Source organism: Delphinapterus leucas, chromosome 2 (genome assembly GCF_059928025.1).
Source record: "Delphinapterus leucas isolate spDelLeu-1000000601 "Yukka" chromosome 2, BTC_Dleu_Yukka2, whole genome shotgun sequence".
Lineage (NCBI taxonomy): Eukaryota > Metazoa > Chordata > Mammalia > Artiodactyla > Monodontidae > Delphinapterus > Delphinapterus leucas.
The window spans coordinates 107,026,042-107,046,430 of NC_143130.1; the positions used below are offsets into that span (position 1 = coordinate 107,026,042).

The window sequence follows — 20,389 nt, forward strand, 5'->3', positions numbered from 1 at the left end:
AATGAATTAGAATCTCAGCGGGTAGGGATTTGGAAACCTGAATTTTTAGCAAGCCAGCCAGATGATTGTAATGCACCCTGAAGTGTAGGACCACTCTGCTTTGTTGTAAGAATGAATGAAAGACAGGTCCTCTGCTATTTGTACTACTTTGCCCCACATCTTACAAATTCCTAGACCCCTAAAGTCTATAAATGTCTATTCTCTTAAACTTCAATCCCTTATAATGCTAATCAGATCAGCTTAACACTGTGTTACAAGAAAGAAGAAATCTCAGGATCTCCTGAGTCCTGCAGGAAGGCTAAAAAAAAACAAACAAACCACCTTGACAAACCCCTACCACCAGCATTCTCCCACCCGCCATCCACTATCTCTACTCTGGTTTTAACCTAATCAAGAGGATGACCACCCCAGGGACATCAGGCCCTGTTTACCAGTTCAGGTAAGTTCTGGAGTCAGCCTTAAGATCTGAATCCTCTGCTGAGCAAGCCAATCAGGACCTCTCTCTCTCCAGCCCCCATCCCAGCTACCTAAAGCAGACCCACCTATGTAGGCTAGTCCTTCAACTGCTCCCCCTGGGGAAGGGGAGGCAGGGATACCAAACTGACGGAGACCTGGGGTTGAGCCACCTTGTCCCTGGGAACCAGGCTGGGGCCAAAGACAACCCCAGAGCAGAGGAATGCTCATCTTGGCATGTGTGGCTTAGGTTTAGGGTGGCCAGATAAAGTACAGGATGCCCATTTATGTCCTAAATATTGCATGGGACATGCTTACTCCAAAAAAGTATTTGCTGTTTATCTGCAGTTCAACTTTAACTAGGCTTCCTGGGTTTTATTTGCGAAATTTGGTAGTCTACTTGGGCCACAGGCTCTCAGACCCTTTGTAGGCGCGTTCAACGGTGGGTAGTGTCTCCACAAACATCTTGAGCATCTGATTAGAAGGAACACTAAGGGGTGGACTTAAGGGCATGGGGTGGCTATAATAGGGAAGCCCAGTGGGTGTGCGGGAGCGTGCAGGGGTAGTTAATTCACTTTTTAATTATCAGAGAGTAGAGGTTTGATGGAGCTCCTGTGAGGGACTCGGTAGTTTCGGTACTACTTATCTCCCTCACTGTCCCCAAATATGTGACCAGAACTACTGTCCTATTCTGTGACGCTCTCGGAGACATCTCATGTGTCCCAGCTGTCCCAGCCGGCTGGGTTCAGAGCCCCAGCCCGCGTCCTGGGGCCCCTCCTCCCTGTTCGCGGCGCTGGCCACGCCCCACTTTGCTATCCTACCCTTTTCTGGGTCAGCTGGTGCTGGCGTCAGGCGGAGGGATGGGCTGGCTCAGCTCGACCCGGCAGGGCTTGTTTACTATGGCTGATGATCTGGAGCAGCAGTGAGTTAATCCTGTCTCTTTCTCTATCTCTATCTCTGGGCCATGAACCTGGGACTGTCTGTGGCTGAGGAACAGTTTTAGACACCTTCCAGACTTTCCTTTTTCAGGTCGGCTTCAGGGGAGGGCTGGGGGGTTGCGTTTGGTTGCTTTCCTTTTGCCCAGAAGATGCGGCAGCAGAGCCAGGGGAGCAATGGAAGAGAACGATTTCTACAGCCCAGCGGTTCTGACTTTCCACTTTAGTGTTCGCGTTCATTCCTTGCTCCCTTCTAGTCTATGTACCCTGGGATTAGATTTAGTGGTGATGTCTCAGATTCCCCCAAAGCAAGCGTGTGGACGCGGGTGCGGGGGTAACAGCCAGGTCTGCTCGTCTGGATTTGCTCCAGGTCGGGAGGCAGGGGTGTGGGAAGAGCCTCGCTTAGCCCAGCCCAGCACGGGTAAGGCGTGGCAAGCGGAGAGCGGGCTCCACTGCGCTGGGATTGGTCTGGGTTAATAGGATTGCAAGTTTCTTTCGCTCTCGCCAACCGAGACGCTTAGTCGCTGGCAATCCTTGTTGATAGTTTTTAATCATCATAACAATATCCTTAATGCTGCGGTTTCAGAATTAGAGCTTTTGGAATTTGTTAACACCGTCTCAAGGACATCAAGTTTGGGATGCCACCTGTAGGTGGTGTGACAAGCAGTTCACAGTCTGATAGGAGCAAGGAAAAGTTGCTTGGAGAATGACTCAGCTTCCAGCCAAGCGGGGGGCGGGGGCGCGGGGGGGGGCGTGTTCACCAAAACTGGGCCTTTCCTGGATCCCGTGTTCCCCCTTGTTCCCCCCTTTTCAGAGCTGTTTGCAAAACTAATTAACGTTATGACAATAATAGCTTCCTGGACTTGAAGGAACTGCCCAGGAGAGTGGTGTTTTTCCAAAATGATGCTTCCAAGAGATTTAAAATAGCTACGATGACTTTGAGAAATCGAATATTAGAGCTGGTAGAGATTCAGGTAGATCAGTTCCTTTTTACAAATGAAGAATCCAGTGCCCAAAGAAGTTAGGAGACCTCAAGATCACAGAGGTCTAGAACAGTGTTCTCACCCAGCACAGAACCCCTTCTGCCTCACCCACCATCAGGTTAAAGGCACCCTAAAGGGAAGAGACAACCCCAGCCAGGCTAAGTTCATGGCTAAGTGGCTGCTCTGCTTCTTGCCGGAATTCCCCAGCTCAGTCCTCACCTCCCCAGTGGTATGGAGCAGATAATGTGCCAGGGGCTATTTCCAGTGCTTTACCAGTAGCATTTTTGGTGAAGAAGAGAGGAAAAGCTCTCCCTGAAGAGTATCTCTGCAGAGCAGCCCTTGATGCTGTTCCTTGGAACAACATTTCTCCCGAGTGCTGCTTTGGGCAGATATAAGGCAATGTGGGGTCCAGATGACATGCCCTGACTTGTCACAGTCTCTGTGGGGTGGAGAGGTTTGTCTCTTAAGACTGGCAACATTCTGTGGTCTTGGTGCCCGTGCTTCAAGCCTATAAGGAATTCCAGTGGAATATTCAAAGGGTTCTGAGTCTTCGCAGGACTGCATTGATTGACAGTGACAGCTCTCATCTGGCTAAAGCCATTGATGGACCAGTTTCAGCTGCAACCTCAGTATTTCTTTCAAACCTCAGTCACTGAGATTTGCTCCTTGCAAAACACTGGGAATACAGATAGCTTATGATTTAGCTGGGGAAAAGAACATTTATTGGGACTTTATCTTGTGCTAGTGTGATGTCTCTGTGCCTTCATTCATTTGATCTTTATAACAACCCTATGAGGTAGATACTATTATTACCTCCCTTTAAAGATGAGGAAACTGACAGAGAAGGCTAAATAATGTGTCCAAAGACACATTGCTGGTGAGTGGCAATGCCAGGATTAGAACTTCAGCCTCTGGCCTTAGGTCACACCTCCTTTCAGAAAACAGACAAGTGTGAAACTGTGCTTGTATAATGTGAGTATTCGTGTGTGGCCTTGAAAAAATAAGGCGAAACCTGGATTTGAGATCCAGGTTCTAGTTCTGCTTCTTTTTCTAACTAGCTGTATAACCTCTTCGGGCATCACTTTGCTCATCTGTAAAATAAAGAGTCTGGACTAGATTTCTAAGGAACTATTCTAATCTAAAATTCTGCACTTCAAATGATGTAGCAAGATGCCCAATGTGTGCCATGGGGGGGTTGGTAATAGTTCCCCTCGCTCCCCCGCAGAATTCCCCTGCTTGACTGTTCTGATGTTTACAGGCCCTTTCTGTAACTGGTGGTGTGGATCCTGAAATCCACTTCATCCAGACAGAGTTCAAGAAAAGAGAAATATCATATGGGATGGAAAAGGAATAATAAAAGCTCATTCATTGAGCATCTGTTTTGTCCCAGGCAACTTATGAGGTCCCTTCCATATCTAGATGCTCAAAGACAGGTTATTTAACAGGCCAACACCAGTCTGCTTGTAAATGACATTATTGTGACTTAGATCCAGGGTTTTTTTTTTTTTTTAAAAGCATTTTTTGGGGGGTTTGTTTGTTGGTTTGTTTTTGGCTGCATTGGGTCTTCGTTGCTGCATGTGGGCTTTCTCTAGTTGCGGCGAGCAGGGGTAACTCTTTGTTGCAGTGTGTGGGCTTCTCATTGCAGTGGCTTCTCTTGTTGCAGAGCACGGGGCTCTTCAGTAGTTGTGGCACGTGGGCTCAATAGTTGTGGCTCGCGGGCTTTAGAGTGCAGGCCCAGTAGTTGTGGTGCACTGGCTTAGTTGCTCCCCGGCATGTGGGATCTTCCTGGACCAGGGCTCGATCCCGTGTCCCCTGCATTGGCAGGCGGATTCTAAACTACTGTACCACCAGGGAAGTCCCTAGATCCAGGGTTTTTAAAAATTATTCCACAACTGCTACTTTCAACCTCTACCCTGCAATGACTTAAAGTTCCCTGGGTATAAAGTAGAAAGCAAGATAGGTTATCTTATCTGTTTTACTGCATGCCACTGGAGGTGATGACATGTGTGAGCTTTCTACTCATTTTATAAACTGGAAACAAGACCAAGGGCAACCTTTGTCCTGTCAGGGAATCACAGCAGGACTTGAACCCAGGTCTCCCTCATCCTACTCCCTGCCTCTCCCATCATGTCATTCAAGTCTGGACTGATTGATTGCCTGAGAGCCCAACTGGGCACTGACACAGTGCTCTGTACTTCCAGAGGCTTGGAAGAGGGCACACACAAACACTGGTGACCTGCCAGGAGGGCAGGTGGCATGGGAATTTTCCCTACTCTAAGGGAACATACAGTCCTAGGGATGGCAAAGGAGAACTGAAACATTAGTTAAAAGTTGGCTTTTTCCCCCTTGTAACCTCTTTGAACATTATAATAACCAGTAACAAAGTGGAGTTGTAAAGCTCCAATGAGATAAAAAAATGTGAAAGGGCTTTGTAAACTGTGAAGTGTTGTGCACATGGTATTCTGAGTATCTGTTGAAACAAAGGGCATGTTGTTGTTAATAACCATTTACCAGAGAAGAGTAACAGTCTATCAGGCAGCCATGGAATTGCTGACTGCCATAGGGGCAGGTTTCCTGAGCCTGGAAACATCCTGCACACTGATAACTCTTTTGTAACTAACTGCCGGCAAGCCTGAGAGCATCAGTGTTTCCAGCTTTGCCAGTGAGTGTCTCTGTGTCTCCCTGTCCCAGGCCTCAAGGCTGGCTGAGCAGCTGGCTGCCCACTTGGCGCCCCACTTCCATGTCTCAGCTGAAGAATGTGGAAGCCAAGATCCTCCAGTGTAAGTAGAAGGGACACTCGTCCCACCTCCCTCGGGAGGCCCAGGATACAGGATCTTCCCGGAGCCTGGCACACTGAGCCCACTGATTCCTGATTGACAATGCTTGGGGTGGGAGGAAGGGATGTCTGTGACTGGAGGGAAAAGATTTGCCCAGAGGACACACATTCCATGATAGTGGTTCCTTGACATCTCCCTCCCTGTCCATCATGCTGGTTTCTGTCACATCCCACAACTTCACCTCAAACCCTGTACCAACTATTAACATACAACATGTACAAATGTACGCATTCTCTCCTTTACTTCTTCCTTCTCCTATTCTTTTCTTTTGCCATCTCTCCCTTTCTCATCAAATTTACCATCTTCCTACCCAAGGACCAGCAGTCCTGTATTCTCTAATATTACTATTCCTTGTGTTCTGCCCAATTAGCGCCCCCCACCCCACCCCACCATCCAGTTACCAGAGTGGTTAGCGATTCCCACAGACCAGCTCTAGTGGGCAGTGTTCTGTGGGGGTTAAGGCATCCCAGGGACATCAGCAGCCACCGACTCAAACAAGATCCTTGGGCCACATCTCCCCATATTCCTCATATGATCTTCCCCGCCCTATAGCCACTGCCCCAGCCATGGCTACTCTCTCTCTTATGGGCTAAGTACAACCACAGAACAGCCACAGTTTTCAAGCCTTTCAAGCTGTCTGGGATCCAGGTGACTTCCCCCCCCGCCCCACCGCCCCGGCAGCTCTGTCATGTGACTGCCTTCACACCAGCAGTGCAAGCATTGCCCACCTTGGTCTGTCCCTAAGAGGGACCTGGCTCAACCCTCCCAGATACCCTCAATGAGGACACTACTGTCCATGGGTCAAGCCCCAAGCACATACAGGTACAAGAGTGATCGATGCTGAAGCTCTGTGGGGTCAGTGGGGTCACTGCCACCATGGACCCAAAGGGACCCAAACAGCCTCAAGGAATAGGATGGCCCCTCTTAATACCTACAGACTAGACGGTCTACAAATTGTACTTGGAGTTGAACTCTTAGGATGTATGGTCAGAGAGTTGTGAAAGGAAAAGCGAGGGAGGTCAGGAAGGGTTTGGGGATGAGAGAGAACTGAAGAGTGGGAGTCCAAGCAAAAGGATGATGCTGTCAGCACACAGTCTTATTGCTCTGCCCTGGACCCCTCTCCCCAGGCCTCCAGAACAAGTTCCTGGCCCGATATGTGTCCCTCCCAAACCAGAACAAGATCTGGACGGTGACAGTGAGCCCTGAGCTCAGGGACCGCACCCCCCTGGTGATGGTGCATGGCTTTGGGGGCGGCGTGGGCCTCTGGATCCTCAACATGGATTCACTGAGCGCCCGCCGCACTCTGCACACCTTCGATCTGCTCGGCTTCGGGCGAAGCTCTAGGCCAACGTTCCCGAGGGACCCAGAGGGGGCCGAGGACGAGTTTGTGGCCTCTATAGAGACGTGGCGGGAGACCATGGGGATCCCCAGTATGATCCTCCTGGGGCACAGTCTGGGAGGATTCCTGGCCACTTCCTACTCAATCAAGTACCCTGACAGGTAAGGGAGAGCCACCCATCTCCATCACGACAACTCCTCGCCCTGCTGGGAAACTTCCGGTATTTGTTTCCAATAGTTCTCTTCCTGGGTGATTTAAGGGCTGTGATACCTTCAAGCAAAGACAACTTGACTCCTCCTTTTTCCTCCTTTAGAGTTAAACACCTCATCCTGGTGGACCCATGGGGCTTTCCCCTCCGACCAACTGACCCCAGTCAGATCCGTGCACCCCCGACCTGGGTCAAGGCTGTGGCCTCTGTCCTAGGGCGTTCCAATCCACTGGCTGTTCTTCGAGTAGCTGGGCCCTGGGGTGAGTAGCCTATAGATGAAAAACTATCTCCTCAAACCACGGCTCTCCCATTCTAGAAGCCCCACTGCACCTGGACTCTCACCATTCCCTCTTGTTCATGAAAAGTGGGAATAGACCTAACATTGTTATTTAAAGCTGTTAATCTGGACCAGATGTCTTTGTCTGCAGTTTCAGAAGGTTCTTTTTTTCCTTCAGCTGCATGGAAAAAGCTTTTCCATGCAAGAGACAGATGGAGCAGAACTGCTACTCTGTGCCCCAGAGAGAGAGGAAGGGGCTGTGAGGTGACTCTTCCTCTGCTGAGTTTCTGTGCTACATGTTTATGGCAGCTTGTTGGTGTTTCAGCGTGGTCACCACTGCTGGATCCCATCCCTGCAGCTCACCCAACACCTGTTGCCAGGAGAGGTCAGGACCAGAGCCTCCAGCCTAGCCCACAGTGGCAGGCAAGCTCCTGCCCCAGTCAGACACCACATCTTCACCACTTAGTAGCTGTCAGCAAATCCTGTGAGTGAAGGGAGGGAAGGAGGGGGGAGCCAGCCAGAGTGAGTGGGATCAATATGCCCCAGCCTTCTGACCTCACACTGCTAGCACCCTCCCTATCTGGGGAGCCTTTTACTCTGATAAAGCGAAAAGCAGATTCCCTTTACGGAAAAGATTGGTGGCCATCTATTTTGCACTGATGGCTTATATATACACAGTAATGTTCAATAGCCAATTATTATGAATTAATTGCTAATGGCTGAATAAGAGTTGTCTCTCTAGGCCCTTCAAGAGAAACAGAATGGCTCTGGATAAAAGAGAAAAATGAGCACTTGAGCAGAAGGTAGGAGTTTGGGGAGAAAGGAAGGAAAGCAAGAGACACAGGTGCCAAAGGATACTAAATGCGCAGAGGGCTGACCTTAGGGCACCCAGCACTGTGCACTCCAGCAGACCTGCTATAATCCTTTTACAGGGAGAAGCCCTGCTCTAACCGCTCTCCCCATTTCTGGACTTGCCTCTGGCCAGGTCCATGCATGGGCATCAGAGCTGTTATGGTTGGGGAGGTTGGCGGGCAGCCATGCAGGAGGACCAGGGCCCAGGGGATCCCGGCTTTGCTTCCCTCTCACCCCTTGCTTCTCACACAGAGACAGCAGACCAGAAGAGAGAGGCCAGAAGCTGACCATTCATTAGGCCCAATTTTTACAGTGTGTCTCAAGTGCCCTACTGCTTGTATATGTACTATTTAAAGAAAGGTGAAGGGAACAGATTGCTCTAAAACTGTGCCCCGAGTCTGAGATGCCAGCATTAGGTTTACCTCTTCACTCGTATTCTATTACAGGCCTGAACGTGAGAGGGCTCTTGGGAGGTGGTCTGGTTTCATCCACTACCTTCAGAAGATTAAACGGCCATAAAGGGTCTCAGGGAGAAAGAGAACATAGCTCAGACTGTAAAAGCAAAGCATCTCAACCATGGACTCCAGTGGGGCTTGTGATCCTTGGAGAGAAAGATCTTGGGACTTCATTGAGCTGCAGATAATCTGGTTCCTCAGTGACATTAGACTGTCTAAATTCTTTGGCAACTAACTGACTCTCATTTGTAGTCACCTGGAGCTTCCCAAAAGACTTGCATGCTCTGTCTGCCACTATAACATTAAGTGTACAAAGCAAACAAACCCCTAGGAGAAATAATGTTTGGTTAAAGTTGTTAACACATACAAAAGCAGGAGTCTTTCCTCCCTATTCAAATCGGCCTCTCCATGTTCTGTCCCCTCCCAGGGCCCAGCCTGGTACAGCGATTCCGACCAGACTTCAAACGCAAGTTTGCAGACTTCTTTGACGATGATACTATATCGGAGTATATCTACCACTGCAATGCCCAGAATCCCAGGTGAGGGCAGCTTCCAGAGTCAGCTCAGGTCGATGGGTTGGCAGCTAAAACTCGAGCTACTGGAAAACTCCAGAACAGTCCCAGGATCATTCTGTGCTCTATTTCTTCTTCCACAGAGCTCTCATTCAGTTAGGGGAACATAGGCATTAGCAGGCTTGATGGTTTCCAGAGACTTTCCCAGGGATAGGCGCAAAGGGATGGAGAAGATAATAGATAAATTAAACATGCCGCCCATCTCTAGAGAAGGATCCTTACTCTTTCCTGGAGATAGGCAGTTAGCCTGACAGGCAAAAAGACTGGAAAACATTTGCAAAGATCTTTTTTTTTTTTTTAACTGAAAAAGTGATATGAACATGGTATTTTTTTTTGAATTTTATTTATTGTTTTATACATCAGGTCCTTATTAGTCATCCATTTTATACACATCAGTGTATACATGTCAATCCCAATTGCCCAATTCATCACCCCCTCACCCCCACCCCCCCCTGCAGCTTTCCCCCCTTGGTGTCCATAGGTTTCTTCTCTACGTCTGTGTCTCTATTTCTGCCCTGCAAACCAGTTCATCTGTACTGTTTTTCTAGGTTCCACATACACGTGTTAATACACGATATTTGTTTTTCTCTTTCTGACTTACTTCACTCTGTATGACAGTTTCTGGATCCATCCACATCTCAACAAATGATCCAATTTCGTTCCTTTTTATGGCTGAGTAATATTCCATTGTATATATGTATCAGAACTTCTTTATCCATTCGTCTGTCGATGGGCATTTAGGTTGCTTCCATGACCTGGCTATTGTAAATAGTGCTGCAATGAACAGTGGGATGCATGTGTCTTTTTGAATTGTGGTTTTCTCTCGGTATATGCCCAGTAGTGGGATTGCTGGATCATATGGTAATTCTATTTTTAGTTTTTTTAAGGAACCTCCATACTGTTCTCCATAGTGGCTGTATCAGTTTACATTCCAAGTGCAAGAGGGTTCCCTTTTCTCCACACCCTCTCCAGCATTTGTTGTTTGTAGATTTTCTGATGAAGCCCATTCTAACTGGTGTGAGGTGATACCTCATTGTAGTTTTGATTTGCATTTCTCTAATAATTAGTGATGTTGAGCAGCTTTTCATGTGCTTCTTGGCCATCTGTATGTCTTCTTTGGAGAAATGTCTATCTAGGTCTTCTTCTCATTTTTGGATTGGTTTTTGTTTTTAATATTGAGCACGTGAGCTGTTTATATATTTTGGAGATTAATCCTTTGTCCATTGATTCATTTGCAAATATTTTCTCCCATTCTGAGGGTTGTTTTGTTTATGGTTTCCTTTGCTGTGCAAAAGCTTTGAAGTTTCATTAGGTCCCATTTGTTTATTTTTGTTTTCATTTCCATTACTCTAGGAGGTGGATCAAAAAAGATCTTGCTGTGATTTATGTCAAGGAGTGTTCTTCCTATGTTTTCCTCTAAGAGTTTTATAGTGTCCAGTCTTACATTTAGGTCTCTAATCCATTTTGAGTTTATTTTTGTGTATGGTGTTAGGGAGTGTTCTAATTTCATTCTTTTACATGTAGCTGTCCAGTTTTCCCAGCACCACTCGTTGAAGAGACTGTCTTTTCTCCATTGTATATCCTTGCCTCTTTTGTCATAGATTAGTTGACCATAGGTGCGTGGGTTTACCTCTGAGCTTTCTATCTTGTTCCATTGATCTATGTTTCTGTTTTTGTGCCAGTACCATATTGTCTTCATTACTGTAGCTTTGTAGTATAGTCTGAAGTCAGGGAGTCTGATTCCTCCAGCTCCATTTTCTTCCCTCAAGACTGCTTTGGCTATTCAGAGTCTTTTGTGTCTCCATACAAATTTTAAGATTTTTTTGTTCTAGTTCATAAAAAATGCCATTGGTAATTTGATAGGGATTGCATTGAATCTGTAGATTGCTTTGGGTAGTATAGTCATTTTCACAATATTGATTCTTCCAATCCAAGAACATGGTATATCTCTCCATCTGTTGGTATCATCTTTAATTTCTTTCATCAGTGTCTTATAGTTTTCTGCATACAGGTCTTTTGTCTCCCTAGGTTTATTCCTAGGTATTTTATTCTTTTTGTTGCAGTGGTAAATGGGAGTGTTTCCTTAATTTCTCTTTCAGATTTTTCATCATTAGTGTATAGGAATGCAAGAGATTTCTGTGCATTAATTTTGTATCCTGCAACTTTACCAAATTCAATGATTAGCTCTAGTAGTTTTCTGGTGGCATCTTTAGAATTCTCTATGTATAGTATCATGTCATCTGCAAACAGTGACTGTTTTACTTCTTCTTTTCCAGTTTGTATTCCTTTTATTTCTTTTTCTTCTCTGATTGCCATGGCTAGGACTTCCAAAACTACATTGAATAATAGCGGTGAGAGAGGACATCCTTGTCTCATTCCTGATCTTAGAGGAAATGCTTTCAGTTTTTCACCATTGAGAATGATGTTTGCTGTGGGTTTGTCATATATGGCCTTTATTATGTTGAGGTAGGTTCCCTCTATGCCCACTTTCTGTAGTTTTTATCATAAATGGGTGTTGAATTTTGTCAAAAGCTTTTTCTGCATCTATTGAGATGATCATATGGTTTTTATTCTTCAGTTTGTTAATATGGTGTATCATATTGATTGATTTGCATATATTGAAGAATCCTTGCATTCCTGGGATAAATCCCACTTGATCATGGTGTATGTAATGTGTTGTTGGATTCTGTTTGCTAGTATTTTGTTGAGGATCTTTGCATCTATATTCATCAGTGATATTGGTCTGTAATTTTCTTTTTTTGTAGTACCTTTGTCTGGTTTTGGTATCAGGGTGATGGTGGCCTCATAGAATGAGTTTGGGAGTGTTCCTTCCTCCGCAATTTTTTGGAAGAGTTTGAGAAGGATGGGTGTTAGCTCTTCTCTAAATGTTTGATAGAATTCCCCTGTGAAGCCATCTGGTCCTGGACTTTTGTTTGTTGGAAGATTTCTAATCACAGTTTCAATTTCATTACTTGTGATTGGTCTGTTCATATTTTTTATTTCTTCCTGGTTCAGTCTTGAAAGGTTATACCTTTCTAAGAATTTGTCCATTTCTTCCAGGTTGTCCATTTTATTGGCATAGAGTTGCTGGTAGTAGTGTCTTAGGATGCTTTGTATTTCTGCAGTGTCTGTTGTAACTTCTCCTTTTTCATTTCTAATTTTATTGATTTGAGTTCTTTCGCTCTTTTTTTTTGTTTTGTTTGGTTTTTGTTTTTGTTTTTGTGGTATGTGGGCCTCTCACTGTTGTGGCCTCTCCCGTTGCGGAGCACAGGCTCCGGACGCACAGGCCCTGGACGCACAGGCCCAGCGGCCATGGCTCATAGGCCCAGCCGCTCCGCGGCATGTGGGATCCTGCTGGACCAGGGCACAAACCCGTGTCCCCTGCATTGGCAGGCAGACTCTCAACCACTGCGCCACCAGGGAAGCCCTCCCTCTTTTTCTTGATGAGTCTTGCTAATGGTTTATCAATTTTGTTTATCTTCTCAAAGAACCAGCTTTTAGTTTTATTGATCTTTGCTGTTGTTTTCTTTGTTTCTATTTCATTTATTTCTGCTCTGATCTTTATGATTTCTTTCCTTCTGCTAACTTTGGGTTTTGTTTGTTCTTCTTCCTCTAGTTCCTTTAGGTGTAAGGTTAGATTGTTTATTTGAGATTTTTCTTGTTTCTTGAGGTAGGCTTGTATAGCTATAAACTTCCCTCTTAGAACTGTTTTTGCTGCATCCCATAGGTTTTGGATTGTCATGTTTTCATTGTCATTTGTCTCTAGGTATTTTTTGACTCTCTTGATTATTTAGTAAAATAGTGTTTAGCCTCCATGTGTTTGTGTTTTTTACGTTTTTTCCCCTGTAATTAATTTCTAATCTCATAGCATTGTGGTCAGAAAAGATGCTTGATATGATTTCAATTTTCTTAAACTTACTGAGGCTTGATTTGTGACCCAAGATGTGATCTATCATGGAGAATGTTCTGTGCGCACTTGAGAAGAAAGTGTAATCTGCTGTTTTTGGATGGAATGTCCTATAAATATCAATTAAATCTATCTGGTCTATTGTGTTGTTTAAAGCTTGTTTTTCCTTATTTATTTTCATTTTGGATGATCTGTCCATTGATGTAAGTGAGGTGATAAAGTCCCCCACTATTACTGTCAATTTCCTCTTTTACAGCTGTTAACAGTTGCCTTATGTATTGAGGTGCTCCTATGTTGGGTGCATATATATTTATAATTGTTATATCTTCTTCTTGGATTGATCCCTTGATCATTATGTAGTGTCCTTCCTTGTCTCTTGTAGCATTCTTTATTTTAAAGTCTATTTTATCTGACATGAGTATTGCTATTCCAGCTTTCTTTTGATTTCTATTTGCATGGAATATCTTTTTCCATCCCCCTCACTTTCAGTCTGTATGTGTCCCTAGGTCTGAAGTGGGTCTCTTGTAGACAGCATATGTATGGGTCTTGTTTTTGTATCCATTCAGCAAGCCTGTGTCTTTTGGTTGGAGCATTTAATCCATTCATGTTTAAGGTAATTATCGATATGTATGTTCCTATGACCATTTTCTTAGTTGTTTTGCATTTGTTTTTGTAGGTCCTTTTCTTCTCTTGTGTTTCCCACTTAGAGAAATTCCTTTAGCATTTGTTGTAGAGCTGGTTTGGTGGTGCTGAATTCTCTTAGCTTTTGCTTGCCTGTAAAGCTTTCGATTTCTCTGTTGAATCTGAATGAGATCCTTGCCGGGTAGAGTAATCTTGGTTGTAGGTTCTTCCGTTTCATCACTTTAAGTATATCATGCCACTCCCTTCTGGCTTGTAGAGTTTCTGCTGAGAAATCAGCTGTTAACCTTATGGGACTTCCCTTGTATGTTATTTGTCGTTTTTCCCTTGCTGTTTTCAATAATTTTTCTTTGTCTTTAATTTTTGCCAATTTGATTACTATGTGTCTCGGCGTGTTTCTCCTTGGGTGTATCCTGTATGGGACTCTCTGCACTTCCTGGACCTGGGTGGCTATTTCCTTTCCCATGTTAGGGAAGTTTTCAACTATAAACTCTGCAGATATTTTCTCTGGTCCTTCCTCTCTCTCTTCTCCTTCTGGGACCCCTATAATGCGAATGTTGTTGCGTTTAATGTCGTCCCAGAGGTCTCTTAGGCTGTCTTCATTTCTTTTCATTCTTTTTTCTCTATTCTGTTCTGCAGCAGTGAATTCCACCATTCTGTCTTCCAGGTCACTTATCCGTTTCTTCTGCCTCAGTTATTCTGCGATTGATTCCTTCTAGTGTAGTTTTCATTTCAGTTATTGTATTGTTCATCTCTGTTTGTTTGCTCTTTAATTCTTCTAAGTCTTTGTTAAACATTTCTTGCATTGTCTCCATCTTTGCCTCCATTCTTTTTCCGAGGTCCTGGATCATCTTCACTATCATTATTCTGAATTCTTTTTCTGGAAGGTTGCCTATCTCCACTTCATTTAGTTGTTTTTCTGGGGTTGTATCTTGTTCCTTCATCTGGTACGTAGCCCTCTGCCTTTTCATCTTGTCTATCTTTCTGTGAATGTGGTTTTTGTTCCACAGGCTGCAGGACCGTAGTTCTTCTTCTTCTCTGAACATGGTATTTTTATAAAGAAAAAAAAAAAGAAAGAAAGAAAGTCTTCTCCTGTCCCAGACCTGTAATTCCTGAATCTTCTTGTTAGTTTAGGTCTGAGATATCATGTGACATTGCTTCAGGGAACCTCCTTACATATCTTCCTTTGCACACATGTGACTATCTCTAGACTACATTCCTACAAATAGAACTGCTGATGGATAGATTATGCATTTAAAAATTTAATTATGTGTACCTTGAAATACTGTTGGGATAGGAATGCCTTCCCTATCTTTGGGGGATTTGGGGATGTCCGCAGAATCTCTAGGAGTTTATATCTATGACAACTCAGACATAGGCCCCAGAAGCCTGCTGATCTACAGTCTTGACAAGTGCCATCCAGGGCAGAGTCAGGGAGGTAGTCTTCCCCTCAGGCAGTGCCATGTGAGTGGCTGATACCATGAGGCACCACCTCTGTGGGGGCCTCACCCCACACTACTGGGAGGCATCTCAGGGGAGCCAAGGTCATTGGGAGCAGCAGCACTGCCATGCCTCATTTCAGGACTGTTCAGCTGAAAGCTGTGAAGCAACTGGGGTTTTGCATTCCAGCAGTGCTGTCTGGGCATTAGCGTCAAACCCAGACAGCTTTCAGGCAGCGTGGGAACTGTTCATCCAACATTCCTCAGGAGCCCAGCTGATTGAAGGGCCCTGCTTAAGCAGCAGTATAGAAACTCAGCTCAACAGTCAAATCAGGAAGCCCACTGCTTCCTGCTCTCGACTCCTCTCAGCCCCCACTGGGCTCAGTGCCAGTCTCATACCCTCTGAGACCCTGCAGGCCCACCCCTAGCCCTTTCCTCAGAGCATTCCCCAGTCCCAGACCTAGTTCCGTATAATGAATGGCCTCCCAATCTAAGCCACAGAGTACATAATCATACACCTCATTCAGATCCTAGAAGAAGCAGAGATGACATCGGTGATAACCAGCCCCTTCCCCCAAACACCATCACTCAATTTTATAAGCCCCCGAGTCTTTCTGAGTTGTAACCCTCATGAGCTCATGGTAACTCTTACCATTCCCTTGGAACACATACGATTTGGCCAAAGAAGAATATTTGGGGGATGGGGTACCTACTTTGCTTCACCTAAATTTAGGGGCTTTGTACATATTTTCATTTTCTTCACAATGACCTAATAAAGTGGGTATAACTCCTCCCAGCCTGTAAATGAGAAAATTAAGGTGTATTCTTGTTTACATGACTTGCTTAGGAACTACAGCCAGGATTTGAACTCATGTCTCTCTGACTCCAGAGTCCATGATTTTTCCACTATGCTGCACTGCCTTAAGGAGGAGCCCTGTTTCTGGTGGCCTGTGCAGAACCCAGGCTCTCTTTCATCTCAGGGGTGCAAAGGAGACTGGGGATATAATTCCCAAACAGGCTGAGCCTGCTGGGCGGCGGTGTCCCCAACCTCTCCTGCTTCCCAGGAGAGCAACCTGGACAGCTGGCTTCTGCCCCAGCCTTGCAGACCCCTCGTGACACAGCCTCGGTTAGCTCTCCCTAAGGAAATGGCCAGGGAGCAAAGGAGATTAGATTGGCCGTCATTGCTTCTCAAGTCGCACAAACTGCTGCTCCCCCCAGGTCCTCACAAGACTGACGTTTCATTCCATTCTCTTCAGCAAGCCCTTTGTGCTTCTGTAGTACTTGCTCATCAGAGCCCACCCCAAGTGAACCCCCTGACCCTCTCCTTCAGCCCCAGGAAGCCAAGTCCCTAGTCTGTGTTCTCCTAGAACTCCGCCACCCTTTCATAATTCTTGGGAAATTTGAAGATAAGTTAATCATATAATTCATTATTTATGCCTAAAGTATGAAGATAATGTGAGCTCCAGGAGGGCAGGCACTGCGTCTGTCTTGTTCATATGTCCCCACCCTCAGCTCCGGGATGCCACATAAATATTTGTTGAATAAACAGTAACCTATTAGGCTCTTGGATAATTCTCAGTGCCATGGAGTTTTCACAAGTGTGTCCCTCCTAACTCATACGTGATAGGAGCCTCTGGAGATTCAGTCCTGTCTCCTAATCTTCCTAATATTTAATGAGCCCAGTGCTGGGCTCTGAGAGGACCACAAAGAATGACAAAGATACTTCCCCAGCCTCTGAGATCAACAAACTGACATTTTAGGCTGTGGCGTTTATTCATTGCCTCACCCTGTTTTGCTTCTTCAGTGGGGAGACGGCATTCAAAACCATGATGGAGTCCTTTGGCTGGGCCCGGCGACCCATGTTAGAGCGAATTCACTTGATTCAAAAAGAAATGCCCATCACCATGATCTACGGGGCCAACACCTGGATAGACACCAGCACGGGAAAAAAGGTGAAGCTGCAGCGGCCGGATTCCTACGTCCGAGACATGGTACGTTGGCCACTGGAGGAGCAGGATTGAGGTGGAAACACTGCAACATCCCAGCACGTGTTGACTGACCCAGAGTAGCTGAGTCAGGGTAGCGAAGGGTGATGGGAGAGTCGGGGGGGAAAGAGGAGTGGACAGGTTGAGCTATGGTAGTGGATTTGAAAGGGTTGGCTCTCTGTAAAATCATAATTAGGGGCTTCTCACTTCTGTGTAGCTCGGTTCAGCTGAAAGGCAGATTCTTGTCCAGTAGTCAGGCACAGGCACCACGCTGTCCCTCCACCCCCTGTAATTCCCACCCCAAACCAGAGCTGGGAACTGTAGAGGCTGCCATGAAGCCTTCCCACCACACTCCTCCATCCCCCCCCCCCGCCCTCATTTGCTAATGAGTGTGCCTAATTAGGCTGGTGCCTGATGGGCCCCGCTTTAGTGGACATGTGGATGACATGAGCAGGTCGCTGACATGAGCAGGTCACTGGAGGGGCTGGCATGGAAGGAAATATAAAATCAGGCGCCATAGGAGAAGGATGGGATATTGGGATTCACTGACTCCCACAGGGAAGTGCCAAGATCTGGGGAGAAAGGTGGACTGTTGTCTTAGATAAAATAAGTGCTCATGGGCGACGGGCAAGCAGGCTTAAGGGAAAAAGAAATGGTGCAATAGCTTTCCAGTGCCTTGAATAAAGGGCTGTCCCGCCCCTGGTGGGGTCCTCCATCCACAGGAGATTGAGGGCGCCTCACACCACGTGTACGCGGACCAGCCACACATCTTCAACGCAGTGGTGGAGGAGATCTGCGACTCGGTTGATTGAGCTGCTCTCCCTAGAGGGCGAGGAGAAAGCCAGAGATTCACTCTCACCCCCTGTCCCCTTACTCACCCCTCTGTCCCTTCCTGACCAACTAACATGTGCCAGCCAGGCAGAGTCTCGGGCTGTCCGCAGGGCAGGACCACAGAAGGACAGCACTCCTCTCTACGCTAAGGGCTAGAGGCAAAAGCCACAAGTGGCCTTGAGCTCCCCACCCCAGGGAAGAGCATAAAGGCTTGCAGAGTGCCACCCCGTTCTCTCCATGCCGAGTGTTACCCAGGTGTGGTTATGAAGGGTCACACCAAGCTGCGTCCCCCCTGTGCCAAAGGGAGGGCGGCCGCCTCCCCTGGGCGAAGGAGAGGCTCTCAGTGGCCTTTCCTGGCTCTGGAGTGTGTGTGGGGTAGGTTCCGTGCAGGAACATCTTCCTCCCCCGTCACCCCCAGCCCCCCGGCCCATGCCAGTTCTGTCCGGAGTCTGGTTGGGACTGGTTCCCACTTAAGTACCAAGAGCAGGTCCTGCAGCTCCCGTGACCTGAGAGGTCATATCCAAAGCCCTCATTAACAGAGGAGGCCCAGGGCAGGGCAGGGCATGGCTGGTCCATGGTGAGACAGCTCTGTTCCAGGAGAGCTAGGGCTGGCACCTGGGTCTGCTGAGAGCCAGTGCTCACAGCAGACTCTGTTTGCTAAGGTTTGAGGCAAGCACCGTTGCCATGGGGCTGGTCCTGGCTGAGGATAAGCCCAACCCAGCCCTGCGTTCCAGCCTCACTGTACGGGGGTGCTGTTTGCCTGCCCTGTGTCTCAGCCCTAGCTGCCTAAGCTGGGAACATTCAAGTGCTTCCTTTCTGCCCCCTCTTCCTCCCGCTGGGAGGCCTCTGGGCCTCCCTCTGTGCCTTGGGCCCTGAGGCCCCACCCATAGTGTTGAGAAAGGTGGCCCCTGGTGGAGAGAAGGGAAAGGCCCTTCAACCCTGAGCCGTGTCTGGATCCCCAACCTCTCTAGTATCCGCAGGGTTTTTCTACCTGCCCCTGGAGCTGAGGCTCACGTGAGCCTCTGCCCAGGGTCCAGTGGGGAGCGTCCAGCCGGCAGTTGCCTGTCCTCATCACCCACAGGATGGTTCTCACTGCCTGGCCCCCCATCCCTGCCACCTGTCCTTCTGGTCTCCAGCTCATCAGCCCCCGACCCCCCGTCACTCTCTCCCAGCGGCTGGTTCCAGGTGCTGCTCCAAGGTTCTGGGCAGTAGGCTGGGCCTGGCCCCAGAACCAGGGCAGCTCTTGCCTACTCCTTCACTTTTGTAAAGCCAACCCTTTCACCAGAATAGTATTAACTCCTGGTGCTTTGTACTACTGGTCCAGCTGCCTTGGGCTCCTTTTCTATATTAATAAATAAATGAGTCAAAACTGCCTTTGGTCATGATGTTTAATATTGCTCCAACAAGAGTGGTGCTGAATTCACAACAGCTCCTGTGCCACCTGAGTCAGAGGAGGGGGCCCCGAGAGGTACCCACGCACAGGCCACTCGACTCCCTCTCCCGTTTAGTGCAGCATCCGCCCCTTAAGAGGATGGATAAGGGCTGGATGGGCCAAGCCCCAACTCACAGGAGAATTAGGTTGAACTGGGTGCTCCCTACTGCCCATTAAATAGCCCTATCATCTGAAGTTCACCTTGGCCTTCACCTGGGCCGCTCCCTAGGGCCTATTCTAACTCCTACTCACCCTCAACCTCAATTCAAATATTCCTTCTGCAGGGAGCTTTCCCCTGAACCCCTAGACTAGACTCGCGCCCCCTCTTCTGTGTCTCCATGGCACACTCGAATGCCCCTTGGTAAAACTCATAAACTTGTAGTCACTTGTTTTGTGTCTGTCTTTCCTCCCTAGATCACAAGCTGCTTAAGGACAAGGGGCACGTCTGGCCCCTGGTTCACGTTCAGTAGATGTTTATTTTGATTGAGCCAAGGGAAGTGAGGCACGCCAAGTGTTCAGACATGTTCAAATCATTACCAGCGGTGCCTGCTGTGCTGGCTGACTCCAGCTAGGCCCAGAATTTAACAGCTCAAAATGGCACTTAATCCTACATTTGTCATCATGAATGAATGAACAAATGAATGGAACTCCTGCGTATAATTACAAAGCTCTGGTCTATCCGAGGACCCTGCATATTCTCTGACTGAAGATTGCTTGATGGCCAACACCTGCCATATGGAGGCGAGGGCAGGTTTTTGTTTTTGTTTTTGTTTTGGCCTTGCCACTCGGTTTATGGGATCTTAGTGCCCCAACCAGGTATTGAACCTGGGGTCCTGGCAGTGAGAGTGCCGAGTCCTAACCACTGGACCACCAGGGAAGTCCTGAGGACAGTTATTTAGAGCCAAGCACTAGGGCTGTGATAGTGAAGAAATGTGGTCCCTGCCTCCATGGGAAGTTACATTCTACATGAAGACTCGTGTTTAATCAGATTATTGCATCAATTAGTAAAAAATTGCAACTGAAAAGTGCAGCCCTTGAGAGGTTGGGAAGGCGTCCCTGGGGAAGTGATGACAGCTGAGCCTGAAGGAAGAGCAGGTGAAAGGAGTGGGGGGGCAGGTCTGTGGAGAGATCTATTAGCAGGAACAATGGCTGTGAAATGAGGTAGGGTGCGGATCCAGTCCTGCAGGTCCTCTGACTGTGAGAAGAATGTCGTGTTCATCCTAAAAGCGATGGAAAGAAATAACT

At 47.1% G+C, this 20,389-nt stretch overlaps 1 protein-coding gene and 1 long non-coding RNA gene across 6 annotated transcripts in view; one reads left to right on the forward strand and one right to left on the reverse strand.

Annotated features, from left to right (window-relative positions):
• The first annotated feature begins 1,273 nt into the window (after positions 1–1,273).
• ABHD4 (abhydrolase domain containing 4, N-acyl phospholipase B) lies at positions 1,274–19,084 on the forward strand. Of its 2 annotated transcripts, none has more exons than XM_022553611.3 (7): positions 1,274–1,375; positions 5,063–5,151; positions 6,336–6,708; positions 6,861–7,015; positions 8,767–8,878; positions 16,701–16,887; positions 17,604–19,084. In XM_022553611.3, exons 1-7 carry the CDS (start codon positions 1,314–1,316, stop codon positions 17,691–17,693), a joined length of 1,068 nt encoding a protein of 355 aa, XP_022409319.2. In that variant the 5' UTR covers positions 1,274–1,313; the 3' UTR covers positions 17,694–19,084. The 2 variants fall into 2 exon arrangements, with proteins under 2 accessions (XP_022409319.2, XP_022409321.2); XM_022553613.3 differs by lacking the exon at positions 1,274–1,375 and adding an exon at positions 1,418–1,482.
• LOC149750250 (uncharacterized) overlaps positions 16,646–20,389 on the reverse strand; it is a 93,039-nt gene continuing 89,295 nt past the window's right edge. For 3 of the 4 annotated variants that reach the window (XR_016391622.1, XR_016391623.1, XR_016391624.1), the window contains one exon: positions 16,646–17,703. This is a non-coding gene — a long non-coding RNA (uncharacterized LOC149750250). Of the gene's footprint in view, positions 20,365–20,389 lie in introns of all 4 variants that reach the window. The other variant, XR_016391627.1, reaches the window with a different exon arrangement.

Excerpts from the sequence above, each read along its gene's own strand:
- ABHD4 (XM_022553611.3), top strand. The coding sequence starts at position 1,314 with ATGGGCTGGCTCAGCTCGACCCGGCAGGGCTTGTTTACTATGGCTGAT. Across the intron at positions 6,709-6,860 it reads TCAATCAAGTACCCTGACAG|AGTTAAACACCTCATCCTGG; the intron begins GTAAGGGAGAGC and ends TTCCTCCTTTAG. Across the intron at positions 7,016-8,766 it reads TCGAGTAGCTGGGCCCTGGG|GGCCCAGCCTGGTACAGCGA; the intron begins GTGAGTAGCCTA and ends GTCCCCTCCCAG.